Source organism: Geotrypetes seraphini, chromosome 10, assembly GCF_902459505.1.
Source record: "Geotrypetes seraphini chromosome 10, aGeoSer1.1, whole genome shotgun sequence".
NCBI lineage: Eukaryota > Metazoa > Chordata > Amphibia > Gymnophiona > Dermophiidae > Geotrypetes > Geotrypetes seraphini.
The window spans coordinates 139,588,249-139,605,284 of record NC_047093.1 but is presented as its reverse complement, the minus strand read 5'-3'; the positions used below and the strand labels follow the sequence as shown (position 1 = coordinate 139,605,284).

Here is a 17,036-nt window from a genome sequence, read left to right as displayed (position 1 = left end):
TGAAGGGGAGAGCTGGAAAGGGTAAGAATGAGGTCCATGGAGAGGGTAAAGGAAGGAGAGGGAGGGGGAGAGAGGGACACAACTCCCAGGATGGAGCAGTGGGATGGGGTGAGCTTAGAAGCGAGAGCCAAAGCTCTTATCAGACAGAGCGTTGTGAGGATGGGGGAGGGGTTTAGAAAGGGAGATTCACAGTCTTTACTTTAAATTTCCTCTGCTCTTGTCCACAGGGCTTATCACTTTTACTTAACAAGGTGAGCGGCACAGAAGAGTGACACGGTGGAAGAGAGGAAGAAATCAAGTTTGGAGAGAGGAGCATTGCCCATCTCTTCTACAGCTCATATTGTATGCCTTCCCCCTGGATGCTATCCCTAAATCTCACAGAATTCAGTAAAGTGGCCTGCGATCAGGAAGCTTATTCCAGCCTCACTTTCCTTTCCCGACCACAGCCTTGCAGAGGGCTCTTGACCCCATGGACCCCAGTCCAGCAGATCACGCCACTCAGCAGTTACAGCAGCGGGCCTGAGTAGAGCAGAGGATCGGGGTTTTCTCTGCCAAGTCACCAGGGGTGGCGAGAAGGAGAAGTACCCTCCACTCACCTACATCACCCAGATGCCACCGGGCAGAATCACAAGACAACGCATTGAAGAAATCCAACATTTATTGTGTAAAACACTAACAGTCCAAGAAATATTCTACTTTCACCCTGTCTCTCTCTCCCCACAGCATCAGGTATGGTTCAGTGTCAGATGGAAGGGCCGGGGTGAGTTGTCAGGTCCCGGGGTGAGGACAGCTCTTGTGGTCAGGTCCGGGACATCACGGGAGGGAGGCAGCCTGGGGAAATGGAACTGGCGCAGGAGAAAGATGGTGTTGCTTCAACCCTCCCTGATGAAGCCACCATCCCTCATCCCTCACTCTCTAATTCCTTCCACTTCTTACTTATCGCTTAATACATTGTCAGTCATACCGTTGCTTAGCATATTCCTCCATCCAAGGTCACTGAGAGGGGCAGGCGAGATGGGTGAGTGGCCGGGGCAGTAGTCCTCAGGGATGGAGGTCCGGCACACCCCACCATGGGCAGCCACAGGAAACTGAAGTTACTGCTAGTGACTGAATCAACGGGAGAGACACCTAAAGGCCCTGTTGTCGGCGGGGTCCCTGTCCAGCTGATTGGAATTTCAGAGGGATTCCCCACTTCCATGGACTGCCCAGCTTTCATCTACCATTCTCCATCTGTTCAACTCTCTCTGTCCTTCATGTCCTCTCATCCAAAATCACTCCGTCGGCGAGAGTGCAGGAATTTCAGAATGCAATTCCAAACACAGGATCTGAGGAGCAGCAGAGATCAGGGGTGGGGTGGGATGAGGTAGGGTCCCCGGAAGAGTGCAGGACCTGAAATTAAGCAAAGAGGAGGTGTTCAAAACAAAGTGTATTTTATTCACCTTCAAAACCCAGGTAGCATTACACAGTAGCACTAGAAAGCTCCTGCCTTCACCAAATGTCAACTCATCCTCATGGATATCAATACATCTAAACCGGTGGTTCCCAATCCTGTCCTGGAGGACCAGGCCAGTTGGGTTTTTGGGATAGCCCTAATGAATATGCATGGAACAGATTTGCATGCCTGTCACCTCCATTATATGCAAATCTTTCTCATGCATATTCATTAGCGCTATCCCAAAAACCCAACTGGCCTGATGGTTCTCCAGGACAGGGTTGGGAACCACTAAATCATCCCAGTGTGGCCCAAGCCAGCATCAGAGGGGAGAGAGAGCTCAGGGCCAGTATAAATTCCTACACCCCCTCCCTACTACCCTTCTAAGGTGCTCAAATGCTAAGTGAGTACCGGATGGGCTGAAGGTAAAGAAAGACCAGTGGACAATTTAAAAAAATAAATAAAAGGAAATGGCCTGGTTAGGATGCCATGGGGATGCAGAAAGAGGTGGGGAAGGGGTTCTCTCTGGTAGGTTATGGTGAGCTGGAGGTGACTGGAGTGAGCCCCATACCTACTTTTTAGGTTTGGGGAAGAGGCCCCTCTCCAAGGAAAAGGTTGGGTGGTAAGGGCAAGAGACTCTAATTCAGGGATCTCAAAGTCCCTCTTTGAGGGCCGCAATCCAGTCGGGTTTTCAGGATTTCCCCAATGAATATGCATGAGATCTATGTGCATGCACAGCTTTCAATGCATATTCATTGGGGAAATCCTGAAAACCCGACTGGATTGCGGCTCTCAAGGAGGGACTTTGAGATCCCTGCTCCAGATGTATAGACCAAGGGGGGAGGGGAGTTAAAGAAAAGTCAAAACTCTTTACCTTCCGGGTCAGGCTTCACTGTTGGGGTCAGGCGGCTCACCTTGAGGGACCCTGACATGGCTTAAACGCAGGCTATCGGTGGCTTTGGCAATGGGTTTCGCAGAGGCGCCGTCCTTGTTCCTCCTACCAGCTGTCCTCAGGGTGCCCTGGGATAAACGACGGGAGATCTTGCGGGCCAGGCGAGCCAGCGTGCCGCCCTTCACAGCATAATCCCGCTCCAGTTCCTCTGGGGAGATTTCCAGGTTGCCTGTGTACCAGAAGATCCACCCAATGAGGCTGAGGAAGACGAGGATGGCACCCGTGTAGATCAGCAGGTCACCAAAGTCGCGCTGGTTCACCTGCATTTGGGCAAAGATGCCTACCAGGAGGGATGCCACCCCTGCCAGGTCCATGAGAACAGCAAAAAGAAGCGCCATGCGGCAGCGGGCAAAGGGGCTTGCAGCCATAGCTTCCTCATCCCGTGCCTGCCAGTGTCTGGGCACGTCTAGTGACAGGGAGAACTGTAAAAAGGAACACAGATAAACCAGTTCAACAGGTTATGACAGAAGAGAGATCATGAGAGGAGGAGGAGACAGAGAAAGTGAAAAAGAGAGTGTGAGATAGGAAGAAAAAAGGGGGGGGAGGAAGGAGAACAGGATAGAAGAAAAGAGACTGAAAGGGGATGAAGGAGAGAGGAAGGGAAATTACAAAGTCAATCACTTTGTAACCCTGTGCCTCTGTTCTAATCACTGATTCTGTCATTGACTGAGGGTGTGGCCTTAGGGGAGTCACTTTATCTCCCTTTGCCTCAGCTCTAATCCCAGACTCTGTCAGCGGCTCACAGGAATTTCTCAAGCAGATGGAAGGGTGAGGAATGGGAGATAGGGGCAGAAGTTCACCTATACCTTGCATCTGCACCTTTAATATCTTCAGTCCAGCAACCCTAAAGGGGGAGCTGAGAACTGTTGCACTCATTACACCCACCTTTCATAAAACATATATCAGTGGTCTCAAACCTGTGGGCCAAGGGCCGCATGCGGCCCGCCAGGTACTATTTTGAGGCCCTTATAAAGAATGATTCTGTATGGAAAACTTGTGCCTTAAGTGTCCGGTGGTCGCATTCTGGAACATTCCCGCCTCACTGCTGTAACCTCACGCAAGCGCCTTCCTGCATCTGTATGAGATTGTCCTCTTCACTCCACCTCACAGTTGCGTACAGACGCAGGAAAGCGCTTGCGTGAGGTTACAGCAGTGAGGCGGACAATGTTCCAGAACGTAAGGCAGTGCAGCTTGTGCGTATGTCCAGTGCTGGAGGAGGTGAGAGGTGGAGGCGGTTGCAGACATGACCGCCGGACACTTAAGGCACAAGTTTTCCCTAAAGCATGCCTGCACAACTTCAACCTTCGCCAGGCTAGGTTTTCCCAAATGAATATGCATGAGATCTATTTGCATGCACTGCTTTCAATGCATATTAATTGAGGAAATCCCGACTGGATTCGGCCCTCGAGGACCGGAGTTGTGCAGGTCTGCCCTAAAGAATCATTCTTTGTAATACCGAGGTCCAAAATCTTGTCTCTTGCAGTTGATACTTTAATAGTTTTTCACTTTCTGCAAGTTGCACTGCTTTCAGCTGTGTTTAGCTGACATCAGAAGCAATATTTCCTTAATTGCTTCTGATAATTTCAGATCTCAGATAATTCACTATCAGATTTCAGATAATCCACTTACCTCATGCAAAGTTGTCATTTCTTTAATAAGACAACTTTTTTTCTGCGGCTCTCCAAGTACCTGCAAATCCAAAATGTGGCCCTGCAAAGGGTTTGAGTTTGAGACCACTGTATTAGGTCTACCAGGGATTAGTCTTGCTTATAAAATATGTCTTGAATAGAAATATTCTGGAGGGAAAGAAACTCTGAAGAGTAGACATTTGTGAGGATTTTCAGAGTGCAGTCAGGAATAGCTCTTATAAGAGAATTATACAATAAGATCTCTTTCCATCTGCAGATTGCACTGGGAAGGGAGAAGGGAATGGGGTTTGAGACACTGCCTTTTACATATTATATCAGGAATAGGGAACTCCGGTCCTCATGAGCCATATTCCAGTTGGGTTTTCAGGATTCCCCCAATGAATATGCATGAGATCTATGTGCATGCACTGCTTTCAATGCATATTCATTGGGGAAATCCTGAAAACCCAACTGGAATACGGCTCTGGAGGACCAGATTTCCCTACCCCTGTATTATATAGAGACTTTTTCTTTCGTAAATGGAGCCTTGGAGGGTTAAGTGACTTGCCCAGAGTCACAAGGAAATGCAGTGGGAATCAAACCCAGCTCCTCAAGCTGCTCCACTAACCATTTAGGCCAGGGGTAGGCAATTCCGGTCAGGAGCCGGAGCCAGGTCAGGTTTTCAGGCTATCCACAAAAAATATGCATGAGATAGATTTGCATCTCAAGGAGGCAGTGCATACAAATCCATCTCATACATATTCATGGTGGAGATCCTGAAAACCTGACCTGGCTCTGGCTCTCGAGGACCAGAATTGCCTACCCCTGATTTAGGCTATGCATACACTCCATAAACTGATTCCCAACCCTGTCCTGGAGGAACACTAGGCCAATCGGGTTTTCAGGCTAGCCTTAATGAATATGCATGAGAGAGATTTGCATATGATGGAAGTGATAGGCATGCAAATTTGCTTCATGCATATTCATTAGGGCTAGCCTGAAAACCCAATTGGCCTGGTGTTCCTCCAGGACAGGGTTGGGAACCACTGCCATAAAGAGAGAGATCACTGGATCCTGATGAGGGTGTGCAAAGGATCTCCCTCCCTCCCTCTTCAGACTGCAGCACTGCATTAAGTGACATCTGACAGGACCCTAGTGTAGGGGTTACCATATGGCTCTAGAACAGGGATCTCAAAGTCCCTCCTTGAGGGCCGCAATCCAGTCGGGTTTTCAGGATTTCCCTACTGAATATGCATGAGATCTATTTGCATACAATGAAAGCAGTGCATGCAAATAGATCTCATGCATATTCATTGGGGAAATCCTGAAAACCCGACTGGATTGCGGCCCTCAAGGAGGGACTTTGAGACCCCTGCTCTAGAAAAAGGAGGCCGGATTGAGACGTCCGGGTTTTACTACCATTGCAAGCCATGGAACTAAAACCCGGACGTCTCAATCCGGGCTCCTTTTTCCGGTGAAAATCAACAGCCGAGGGTAAAGTGACAGCTCATGGGAATCCTTGGACCGGGTTGCAAAGCATCACACAAAGCACGGAAAGCTGCGCGTGGCGCACAAAAGCCAGGGGTTTAAGAGCCTTAAAAGTACTAAGTCCGCCGCAAGCTGTCAATCAGCAGCCCTCTCCGCCTCCCATTGGCTGTAGAAAGGCGAAGGGTTGGAGCCACGCCCCCTCACCCTCTTGAACTGCCGGGCGGCCACGCGATTCAGAACGCCGCCTTCCCGTTGGCTGCGCAGTAGGCGAGGCGCCGCGTCGAGCCACGCCCCCTTGTCCTCTGCGGGACCATGTGGTCGCGCGGCCGCGTTCCGATGAGCCGAGGGGGAGGCGCGTGATCGGACGGCTGCCCGCGAGCCCTTGGACTTTGGGAAAGAGCTCGTGCGCTCGCCGTGCAAAGAGGAGCCGTCGGACGGGTTTAGAGTCGCCTTGCACCGCCCATGGCGCTCCGGAAGCTCGGCAAGCTGAGCCAGAAGTCCAGCGTCCTCTTCCTCTGCGACATGCAAGAGAAATTCCGCCCCAATATCGCCGCTTTCCCCGAGATCGTGTCGGTGGCGGCGCGTATGCTGCGGGTGAGGAGCAGCCTGCCCTGCCTAAGGCTAGAGGCGTACACAGCCTGGCACTAGACCAGTGGTTCCCAACCCTGTCCTGGAGGACCACCAGGCCAATCGGGTTTTCAGGCTAGCCCTAATGAATATGCATGAGAGAGATTTGCATATAATGGAAGTGAGAGGCATGCAAATCTGCTTCATGCATATTCATTAGGGCTAGCCTGAAAACCCGATTGGCCTGGGGGTCCTCCAGGACAGGGTTGGGAACCACTGCACTAGACAATGACACGGGGACACAGTTGACCATCCCTGTAATAATAATTTTATTTCTTATATACCGCCAAAGCCATAGTAGTTCTAGGCCAGGGGTGTCCAATGTCGGTCCTCGAGGGCCGCAATCCAGTCGGGTTTTCAGGATTTCCCCAATGAATATGCATGAGATCTATTGGCATACAATGAAAGCAGTGCATGCAAATAGATCTCATGCATATTCATTGGGGGAAATCCTGAAAACCCGACTGGATTGCGGCCCTCGAGGACCGACATTGGACACCCCTGTTCTAGGCGGTTTACAACGAAGAAGGGCTGGACAATCGGCAAAAATGGGACAATCAGATAAAATTAGGTGTTAGAGGGAAAAAAAAATGGTACAACAGAGAGAAAAAAAATGGTACAAACAGAAAGAAAGATGGATACAATTATGGCAATGAAATGGTACAGGGAAGAAGGTCAAGACAATCTGCGTAAAGGACATATAGAGATAGAGGGCCAGGGTGGGCATAGGGTCTTAGGGTATGAATCGGGTGAAAAGATTAGTTTTTAGTAGTTTCCTGAAGTTTAAGTAGGATGAAGAGCGTGAGATGATGTGGGCCCGCCAGTTATTGTGATGACCTGCTAGGAAGGTAAGAATTCTATTTAGATATCTTTTGTAACGGCAGGTCCTTAGGGTAGGGTAGCTAAACAGGTGGGTTCTACGTGTGAGTTTGGATGGGCAGTCTAGGATAAAATGGGGTACTAAGTAAAGGGGGGCCGAGCCAAGGATGGATTTGTAGCAGAAACAGGCGAACTTGAATAGTACTCTTGCTTCTAGGGGTAGCCAGTGAAGTTTGTGGTAATAGGGAGTTGTGTTCCCATTTTTTTAGTCCGAAGATCAGTCGGATTGCCGTGTTTTGAATAATTTGCAATCTTTGTGTGGTTTTTTTGAAAGATCCCAGGTAGATGATGTTGCAGTAGTTGACTAGACTTAAGATGGAGGATTGCACAAGTAGGCGGAATGAGGGGGCGTCAAAGTATTTTCTGATGGATCTTAGCTTCCATAAGGTGGTGAAGCTTTTTTTGACCAGAAGGCCTTAACCGCCACAAGCCTCCAACACTTATGATTTTAAAGTGTTTGAGGCTTTGTTGCACATGAGGACAGAGCTTGCAGGAATGGGACAGGGAAAATCTGTCCCCATGTCATTCTCTACCTGTCACCTCTAGGACTGGGGGGGATCAGGAGATGGACACAGATATAGAGCCTGTCACCTCAAGGATTTGGGGATCAGGGGATGGACAGGGGGATACAGAGCCTGTCCCATCTAGGACTGGAGGGCCCCTAGTTGGAAATGTATTTTGTAGCATCTTAATTTACATCTAGGCCAGTGGTTCTTAACCTTGTTGGAGGTACTGAACCCCACCAGTTTCATATGCGTGTTCACCGAACCCTTCTTTATTGGAAAAATAAAATATGATTTTTACAAATTCAAAACATAGGTATACAGTGAGGGAAAAAATTATATCAATTTTGAAAACAAAAAAGTTCTCCTATATTTCAAATAATAATAACATAATAATGAAATTTACTGCAAATCAGTGTGACTTCTGCTGTTGCCTCTCAGAGACCAGTTCAGAAATGCGCGGCTTTACCTTGGCAAGTGCCACTCTCATGTCATTCTCGCAACAAAGTCTGTTCCTTTTCTTCGTTTTTATGTCCAGCATCCTCGAAAAGGATTGCGCGCTATATGAGTCGGAGGTGTGTTTTGACCTCCGCTGAACCCGCAAGACTGACTCACCGAACCCCTGGGGTTCGGTCGAACCCAGGTTAAGAACCACTGATCTAGGCCTTGTATTTTTTTTAATTTTTTTATTAGAGATAAGACCTACTGTCTCTGAGGTTTTTTCTTTTGTGGGGGTTCTTTTTTCAGGCAGCTCAGGTGCTGGACATCCCGGTGATTGTGACAGAGCAGTACCCCAAGGGGCTGGGTCCCACGGTGCCAGAGCTGGGTGCCCAGGACCTGAGGAAATACAGCAAGACCTGCTTCAGTATGCTGACACCTGAGGTGGAGGAGGCTTTGCGTGCTGTCCCAGACCTACGCTCCGTGCTTCTGTGTGGAATTGAGACCCAAGCCTGCATCATGGTATAGACCCTGGCAACAGGGATGAGAATAAGACAGATATCTTTGTGTCGGCTGAGATGTTGTGGTGGGTCTAAATTTGCACTTGGAAGCTTCCAAGACTGTTTAGGACAGAATGCTTCACAGCATTCACTGCTGTTAGTCATGTGAGACAGACAAGAGAAATGGGCAAAGATGCCATTCACCTCTCTAATCCCTGGCACTGATTAACTCGTGAAGTTATAGTGCAGCCGTTGGTGTGAATTAGAAGCCATATTCAGCTTTGCCCTGGGTATCGGACCTGCTGTATAAATCCTCTTTCTTTCTTTCTTTTTTTTTTTGTTTCTCTGTGCTGCTGATTATACATCCTCTGGTTTGTCCCCTTTGCAGAGCACCAGCCTCGATCTGTTGGAAAAGGGCTTGGATGTCCACATCGTGGCAGACGCATGCTCCTCTCGAAGGTAAAGTGAGTAAAAAAGTCCTTTGTGGTTAGCCTCTCCCTGCCACATCTGCATCGAGCTGTTGCCCTAAGGCTTGTGTTATTCCATTGTCTATATAGTTTTCAGAGTGCTGATCTTAGCAAGGAGGTTTCCTGTCTCTCTCCAAGGGCACATCAGCTCACCTCTTCTCTCTCCCGTCTACAGTCAGGTGGACCGGTTCCTGGCTTTTGCTCGACTGAAACAGAGCGGAGCCTTTCTTACCACAAGCGAAGGTGCCATCCTCCAGCTGGCTAAGGATGCCGCTCACCCCAGGTTTAAAGAGGTAACTGCTCCCCCATGCCTTCTCCCTCTCCAGCTGTCATCTCCTTTTCTCCCTCTTCCCCTTGTATCACGCTCTGCTTCTTGATCTGAGTACTGTGAGCTGGCCTCTTTCACATAGATTCCCTTTGCTTTTCTCTCTTTCAAGCTTCAAGGAATCATCAAAGATCCAGCCCCAGACAGCGGCCTACTGTCCTTCCTCCAGGGTCCTCTTCTCGGCTGATTCCATTACGGCTGAACTTGGGAGGATGAATCGGAGCTCAAGGATGGTGCAGGGAGAGCAGGGTGGAAGCACTGTATCCCATTTCTCTTTGTAAAATCACTTAAGAGCCAGAGAACGTTGCCCAAATTTTTGCCTTGTTTTGTTATCCTGAAATCCCCTGATTTTTGCTGCTTCCGATTTAGGAGGAAGTCTTTTTTCAAAGTTGGTTACCTTAAAGGGAAATGCAGAGTTACAGTTATTTTATTTGAAATACTGTCATTAGTAACAAAAAAAAAAGTCAAAGCGGTTAACGATAGATAAAAATCAAAGGGAAATAATTAAAAAAATAAAAACCAATAAAATAAACACAACAGGGTCATGTACTCTGTATAATTAACAATACTAGACACAAAATGACAAATCAAGGGCAGGAAAGGTTTACTTAAGCAAGAGGTAAGAACAGGAGGAAAGGGGGGGGGAAATGCGAGAAGAAGAAAGCAAAGGCAGAACTAAACTGAAGTGTTAATAGGCTTTCAAATGTGATTTAAGAGATTTTTCTGTGTGCATATATAGCAGAAGCACTGTAAAACTGCCCACACAGCTGTGTGCATGCCTGCATCAGGGTTTGATCAAGATGCACATTTCACTTGTCTATACTGTATCCACACCTTACACCTATCACTGATGACTGCAGGTGGCTCTGAGGACCATCCACTTTTCAGCTGTCCGTGCTGTATTTACTCATCATCTATCAATGTGATACCAAAAGGGTTTCTGAAGAAGATTTGTGCTTCAGCTCTCCGTGCTGTATGCAGTGCTTTTCAACCCGATCCTCTGGACATGCCCAACCAACCAAGTTGGTTTTAAGGATTCCCATGACATAGATTTGTATAGAAATCTAGCTAATGCGTTTTGATGTGTCCTGAGGACTGGGTGAGAATCGCTGCTTACAGGTAACGGTGCAACCCTGCTGGGCTGATGACGAACAGCACAGTGATGCCACCACTTCCCTTCTGTCCTAAATTCCCACTGAATCGATGACCACCTTAGCCAGGCAAAGGGAGGAGGGTAAGAAACGATGAGAACATAAGAATTGCCATACTGGGACAGACCAAAGGGCCACCAAGCTCAGTATCCAACGGTGGCCAACACAGGTCCCAAATACCTAGCTAGAGCCCAAGGAGTAAAACAGATTTCATGCTGCTTATCCTAGGAACAAGCAGTGGATTTCCCCAAGCCATCTCAATAATGGCCTATGGACCTCTCTTTCAGGACGTAATCCAAGCCCATTCAAGGTAGTGAAGGGAATAGACTTGGCAGATAAGGACAGGTTGTTCACCCTCTCCAAGGTAGGAAGAATGAGAGGGCACTCTCTAAAATTGAAAGGGGATAGATTCCGAACAAACATAAGGAAGTTCTTCTTCACCCAGAGAGTGGTAGAAAATTGGAACGCTCTTGTGGAGTCTGTCATAAGGGAGAACCCCCTCCAGGGATTCAAGATAAAGTTAGTCAAGTTCCTGCTGAACAAGAACGTACGCAGGTAGGGCTAGTCTCAGGGCGCTGGTCTTTGACCAGAGGGCTGCCGCGTAAGCGGACTACTGGTCTGACCAGGCAACAGCAATTCTTATGTTTTTTAAACTGCTAAGCGAACTGATTTCCTTATACATCAGCATCTAAACTGAATATTAAGAAATTACTTTTATTTTGACTGAATAGATATTAAAGTCCTATTTTTGTCAGCACATCTGCTGTAAAGAATGCTTGTTTCTCCTGTATAATCTACAGCAGCCTGCCTGCGAAGCTGAGAGAGTCTGATGTGCATGCCAATTTGCATATATTAGCCAGAAGTGTTTTCCAGTATTGATTTCTCTTTGAATATGTATAAAGAAATCACAGCTAATGTTTGGTGCTTGGCACATTTCTCCTAAGCATAATTCCCAAATTTGGAGGGGGGTGGCGGTTCCAGAGTGAAAGGGAGGAAGATGGGGGGGGGAATCTAAGAAGTGAAAAGGAGCTGACAGGAAAAGCTTTTTCTTTTCCCTTTCCTATCCTCTCTCCTTAACGTTTTCTTTAATCGTGGGCCCATTAGAGAATGACACGGTGACTGTTTCCAATGGGTAACCTGCAGGAACAGGGGAAGAAATCAACTGGTTGCTGCGGATTCAGGGACAAGGCCATTCACCGCCCCGTAAACAATCTGCCATGAGTTGCCTCCCTTCCCAGCAGCAGCCCCCCCCTCCCTCTTGCGGTTCTAAAAGCCCTCAAACCTTCTTCCCCAATTGCCAGCAGCAACAAAAAGAAAAAAAACACCCCACAAACCCACGACTCTCCTGGATCGGCCCCCTTCTCGCTCCACCTACCAGCCAGTTGGAAGCTTTCTGCACGCAGCGCTGCTCAGGGAACTTTCTTGCTGCCGGTTTCACTGGAAGTTACATTGGAAGGAGGGCAGCAAGAAGGTTCTCGGAGCAGCGATGTATGCAGGATGCTTCCAACTGGCTGGTAGGTGGGGTGGGAAGGGACCAACCCAGGACAGTTGTGGGTTTGTGTGGTTTTTTTTCTTTTTGTTCCCGCCGACAATTAGGGAGAGAGAGGGAGGGTGTTAGGGCTGTGGGAACCATGAGAGGAGCTGCTGCTGTACCCGTGAAGGAGGGAGGGGTTTTCTTGGGCTGCTGAAAGGAAAGGTAACAGTTACTGGATCTGGTCTGGGGATTGAGGGGAGAAGGGAAGTGCTGGGCCCATGTGGGTGGAGTGGAGCTGGAGGGAAGGGAGAAGTGCCAGACTCACACCTGCACGCTGAAGGAAGGGGATAGGGATATTTGACCCATGGGAAGGGAGAAAGGTGCAGGACCTGCAGGGCGGAATAGGGAAAGAGAAAAGTTGAATTAAGGAGATGGATGAAGAGTGAGTGAAATATTGAACATAGCAGAAGGAAGAGAGGTTATGACAGACACATTGGTGTAAGAGAGGGGAGAAGCTGGACACGGAAATATATAAAAAGGGGGGAGATGTTGGGAATGGATGGGAGCATAGGAACAAGGACAAAAAGGGGAATGCATGGGGATGGTATATGGATGCAGAGGGGTAATGATAGACATAGGAGGGTATATGGACACAGAAGATGGCTAAACATGGAGAATAAGGAGGATGCTGGACAGGAGATATAGATACTGTGCATGGGGTATTGCAATAGAAAGATGATGAAGATGGGGAGATACTAGAAAGGGATGTATAGGAGACAGAGAAGGGAGATGCTGAACATGTGGAACAATACATACACAGAGATAGAAGATGGATAGTGAGCATGGAGAAAGAAGACCCTAGTGAGCTAAGAGTAGAGAGATGGAAACAGAAACCAGAGCCCAAGACCAATGTTACATGAAGAATAAAATGACCAGACAACAAAAGGTAGAAAAAAAAAATAAATTTATTTTCAATTTTGTCATTAGAATATATCAGATTTGAAATATGTATCCTACTAGAGCTGATGTTAGACATAACTGGGGACCGCAAAGCCCAAGCTGTGCTTCTTTAGCTTCCAGCTGGCTTAGGGCTCTCTCTCTCTCTCTGACCATGGGGCAGTTGCCCTCCCCTAACACTTTTCCTGCCAAGTGTGACTGTAGTATTCTGTTACCTTGATTTTTCTATGTAGCATCTGTAGTAATTTGACTTCAGTTTTCTCAATAGTGGAGGGGATATTTGCGAGGGGGAGGAGAGGGGTGATGGGGATTTTTGATTCTTGCTCTGATTTATAAAATGATAATTGTACAAAATATTGTTTCTTTTTATACATTAGTAAAATAAGTTCAGTATAAAATCATAACTATTCGAGGCTTGTGCAAATGGGATCAGATAGTTTGTGGGGACGGGGACACATTTTTCCCTGCATCATTCTCTACTCCTGATATGTAAGCCTCTCCTCAGTTTCAGGTTAGAGGGGGTTTTAACATATCCTGCTGCCGCTGGGACAAGACTTAACTGGACAGCAGGCAGAAGAGATTGTGGTTTCTAGGTGCTCTTCTGCCACTACAAATGGGGGCCGCAGCATTTGTGAAAGCAGACCTAAGGAAAGGGTCAAATCTGGGTTGGGATTCTGAGGCAGAACGCAAGGTTGAAGAGAGGGATCAAAACACAGACCAGCGTGGTACCAAGAATGGTCATGGATAGTTTCAAGGAGACACAGCACAGCGAGGGCCAGGTCCAGGGATGTCTTGACAGCCTAGGCTTACCTTCATCTGGGTTTCATGCCTGGAGCCCAGTCTCTCCTGCATTCCTCTACCCCTCTGACCAGCATCTCCCTCCCTTCCTACACCAGGTCACCTGCATCTTGCTGTTCTCCCACCTCATCTGTCCCTACTCACGTCCTGATTCAGCATCTTCCCTCCCAGTCCTCCCCTGATGGTCAGGATCTCCCCCTTGCTATCCCCTTGTCTACCTTCCTACTAAGGCGTTGAGCACCTCATCTCTTCCCTACTCACCTCCTGTTTGTCCTTCCCTTACTCTCTCCTTGAATCTAGCATCTCCTCCCTATTCCCTTCCACCAGCCAACCCTGCAGCCACAAGTACTGAATCAGCTGGGGCACAACACAATCCAAATTTCTCTCTCTTAAGCTTCCATACACATTTTACTGGTGAGAGGGTAGCTTGTGGCGATTTGGGGTTGTTACAATCAGTTAATGTCATTTCAGCATTATCTGAAATTAAGGGGCCTGCAGCGTTTTCACCCTAGAAATATTTTTCAGTTATGGAAATTATACTAACCAACCCCCCAAAAAGGGGGGGGAAAGAATCCACAAAGGAAGAAGCACAGAAAAAAAAAAACAGTGGATCAAAAAATATATAGTAGCTAGACTGATACAGGAAAAATCAAACAAGCTCTAAAAATAATTTTTTTAAAGTGTCATATAGACAACATATGGTGCAAAAAACAATAGTAGAAAAGGAGCCGATACGGTCTGCGTTTCGGCACTTGGCCTTCCTCAGGAGTCCATGTGACACGAAGATTGGTCAAAAAGATACAGAACAGGTAAGAAGCAAAAATCAGGCAGCTGAATGCAATACAATCCGCTCTTAAGTTAAAACACAGTTTGTGCAAGCGCAACAGAGCATCCATCATTTTTACTCTGTTGAGATTGTTCAAACTGTGTTTTACATAGAGCAGATTTTAGTGCGTTTAGCTGCATCATTTTTTGCTTTTTACCCGTCCTTTATCTTTTTGGACTAATCTTCATGTCACATGGTCTCCTGAGGAAGGCCAAGTGCCAAAGCACACCGTGTTAGGTCCTTTTCTACTACTATTGTTTTTTGCACCATCGGACAGGCTTTTTTATTATTATTAAGTCATTTTAATGCTGCTTTGATTTTTCCTGAATCATTCCAGCTACTATATATTTTTTGATCCATTTTTTTTTCTACAGAAATTATAATGCCATTGTTTTAATATGTTAAAATACAATGTTCCTATGAATGTTCAAATATTGTTCTGATCTATTGTTTAAAAAGCATTAGCAATTAGTTCAGCATACATTTCATTGCTTCACAGGAGAATTTTAAAAGGTTTGGGGCATCGTACCTTGGAGTGCACATAGACTAAATATACCAAAAGGTGAGTCCTGCAAAATGCAGAGAGCGCAGGAGCTGAAAATACCAGCAGGAGACACAGACAAAATGTAGAGAACCAAGGTGCTGAAACTACCAGAGCATATTGCACTAAAATGCAGAGAGCACAGGGTCTGAAAACACCAGAGCATATTCCAACAAAACACAGAAAGCACAGGGTCTGAAACTACCAGAGCATATTGCACTAAAATGCAGAGAGCACAGGGTCTGAAAACACCAGAGCATATTCGAACAAAACACAGAAAGCACAGGGTCTGAAAATACCAGAGCATATTCCACTAAAATGCAGAGAGCACAGGGTCTGAAAATATCAGAGCACATTCCAGTAAAATGCAGAGAGCACAGAGGCTGAAAATACCAGAGCATATTCCAGCAAAATGCAGAGAGCGCAGAGGCTGAAAATATCAGAGCATATTCCACTAAAGTACAGAGAGCACAGGGTCTGAAACTACCAGAGCATATTCCAGCAAAATGCAGAAAGCACAGAGGCTGAAAATATCAGAGCATATTCCACTAAAATGCAGAGAGCACAGGGTCTGAAAATATCAGAGCACATTCCAGTAAAATGCAGAGAGCACAGAGGCTGAAAATACCAGAGCATATTCCAGCAAAATGCAGAGAGCGCAGAGGCTGAAAATATCAGAGCATATTCCACTAAAGTACAGAGAGCACAGGGTCTGAAAATACCAGAGCATATTCCAGCAAAATGCAGAAAGCACAGAGGCTGAAAATACCAGAGCATATTCCACTAAAGTACAGAGAGCACAGGGTCTGAAAATACCAGAGCATATTCCAGCAAAATGCAGAGAGCACAGAGGCTGAAAATACCAGAGCATATTCCAGCAAAATGCAGAGAGCGCAGAGGCTGAAAATACCAGAGTATATTCCAGGAAAATGCAGAGAGCACAGGGGGTGAAAATACCAGAGCATATTCCACTAAAATGCAGAGAGCAGAGGGTCTGAAAATACCAGAGCATATTCCACTAAAATGCTGAGAATACAGGGGCTGAAAATACCAGAGCATATTCTACTAAAGTACAGAGAGCACAGGGTCTGAAAATACCAGAGCATATTCCAGCAAAATGCAGAAAGCACAGAGGCTGAAAATATCAGAGCATATTCCACTAAAGTACAGAGAGCACAGGGTCTGAAAATACCAGAGCATATTCCAGCAAAATGCAGAGAGCACAGAGGCTGAAAATACCAGAGCATATTCCAGCAAAATGCAGAGAGCGCAGAGGCTGAAAATACCAGAGTATATTCCAGGAAAATGCAGAGAGCACAGGGGGTGAAAATACCAGAGCATATTCCACTAAAATGCAGAGAGCAGAGGGTCTGAAAATACCAGAGCATATTCCACTAAAATGCTGAGAATACAGGGGCTGAAAATATCGGAGCATATTCTACTAAAATGCAGAGAGCACAGGGGGTGAAAATACCAGAGCATATTCCAGCAAAATGCAGAGAGCACAGAGGCTGAAAATACCAGAGCATATTCCAGCAAAATGCAGAGAGCACAGGGGTGAAAATACCACTAAAGTGAATAAGCACAGGATCTGAAAATACCATAGCATATTCCAGCAAAATGCAGAGAGCAGAGGGGCTGAAAATACCAGAGCATATTCCACTAAAATGCAGAGAGCAGAGGGGCTGAAAATACCAGAGCATATTCCACTAAAGTGCAGAGAGCATAGGGTCTGAAAATATCAAAGCATATTCCAGCAAAATGCAGAGAGCACAGAGGCTGAAAATACCAGAAGAGACTCAAGCAAAATGTAGAGTGTTATGAATATTAAAAATTTCTGCTTTTTTACAGGTACCTTAGGTCTGATTTGGGGAAAATGTAACTGCCCAGAGAGAGCCTCTAGGACTGGTGTGCTCAGGGGATGGACACACTGGTACACAGTTAGTCCCTCTAGAACTCTACAGATGGATACAGAGCCTGTCACATTTGGGATTGGAGGGTTCAGGGGATGGGGATGGGAATACAGTGCCTGTTACCTCTAGGACTGGAG

General features: G+C 46.8%; 2 protein-coding genes across 3 annotated transcripts; one reads left to right on the top strand and one right to left on the bottom strand.

The window, feature by feature from the left end:
- Positions 1-640: 640 nt before the first annotated feature.
- Positions 641-4,067, bottom strand: TMEM238 (transmembrane protein 238). Of its 2 annotated transcripts, none has more exons than XM_033961802.1 (3): positions 4,014-4,067; positions 2,307-2,806; positions 641-1,389 (listed from the first exon to the last, which is right to left on the bottom strand). In XM_033961802.1, the coding sequence occupies exons 1-2, from the start codon at positions 4,029-4,031 to the stop codon at positions 2,315-2,317; spliced, it is 510 nt and encodes a 169-aa protein (XP_033817693.1). In that variant the 5' UTR covers positions 4,032-4,067; the 3' UTR covers positions 641-1,389; positions 2,307-2,314. The 2 variants fall into 2 exon arrangements, with proteins under 2 accessions (XP_033817693.1, XP_033817692.1); XM_033961801.1 differs by lacking the exon at positions 4,014-4,067 and adding an exon at positions 3,006-3,275.
- A 1,665-nt stretch (positions 4,068-5,732) lies between these two features.
- Positions 5,733-10,567, top strand: ISOC2 (isochorismatase domain containing 2). The gene is made up of 5 exons (XM_033961803.1): positions 5,733-6,094; positions 8,257-8,469; positions 8,836-8,906; positions 9,090-9,207; positions 9,352-10,567. The coding sequence occupies exons 1-5, from the start codon at positions 5,963-5,965 to the stop codon at positions 9,424-9,426; spliced, it is 609 nt and encodes a 202-aa protein (XP_033817694.1). The 5' UTR covers positions 5,733-5,962; the 3' UTR covers positions 9,427-10,567.
- The last annotated feature ends 6,469 nt before the right edge of the window (positions 10,568-17,036 follow it).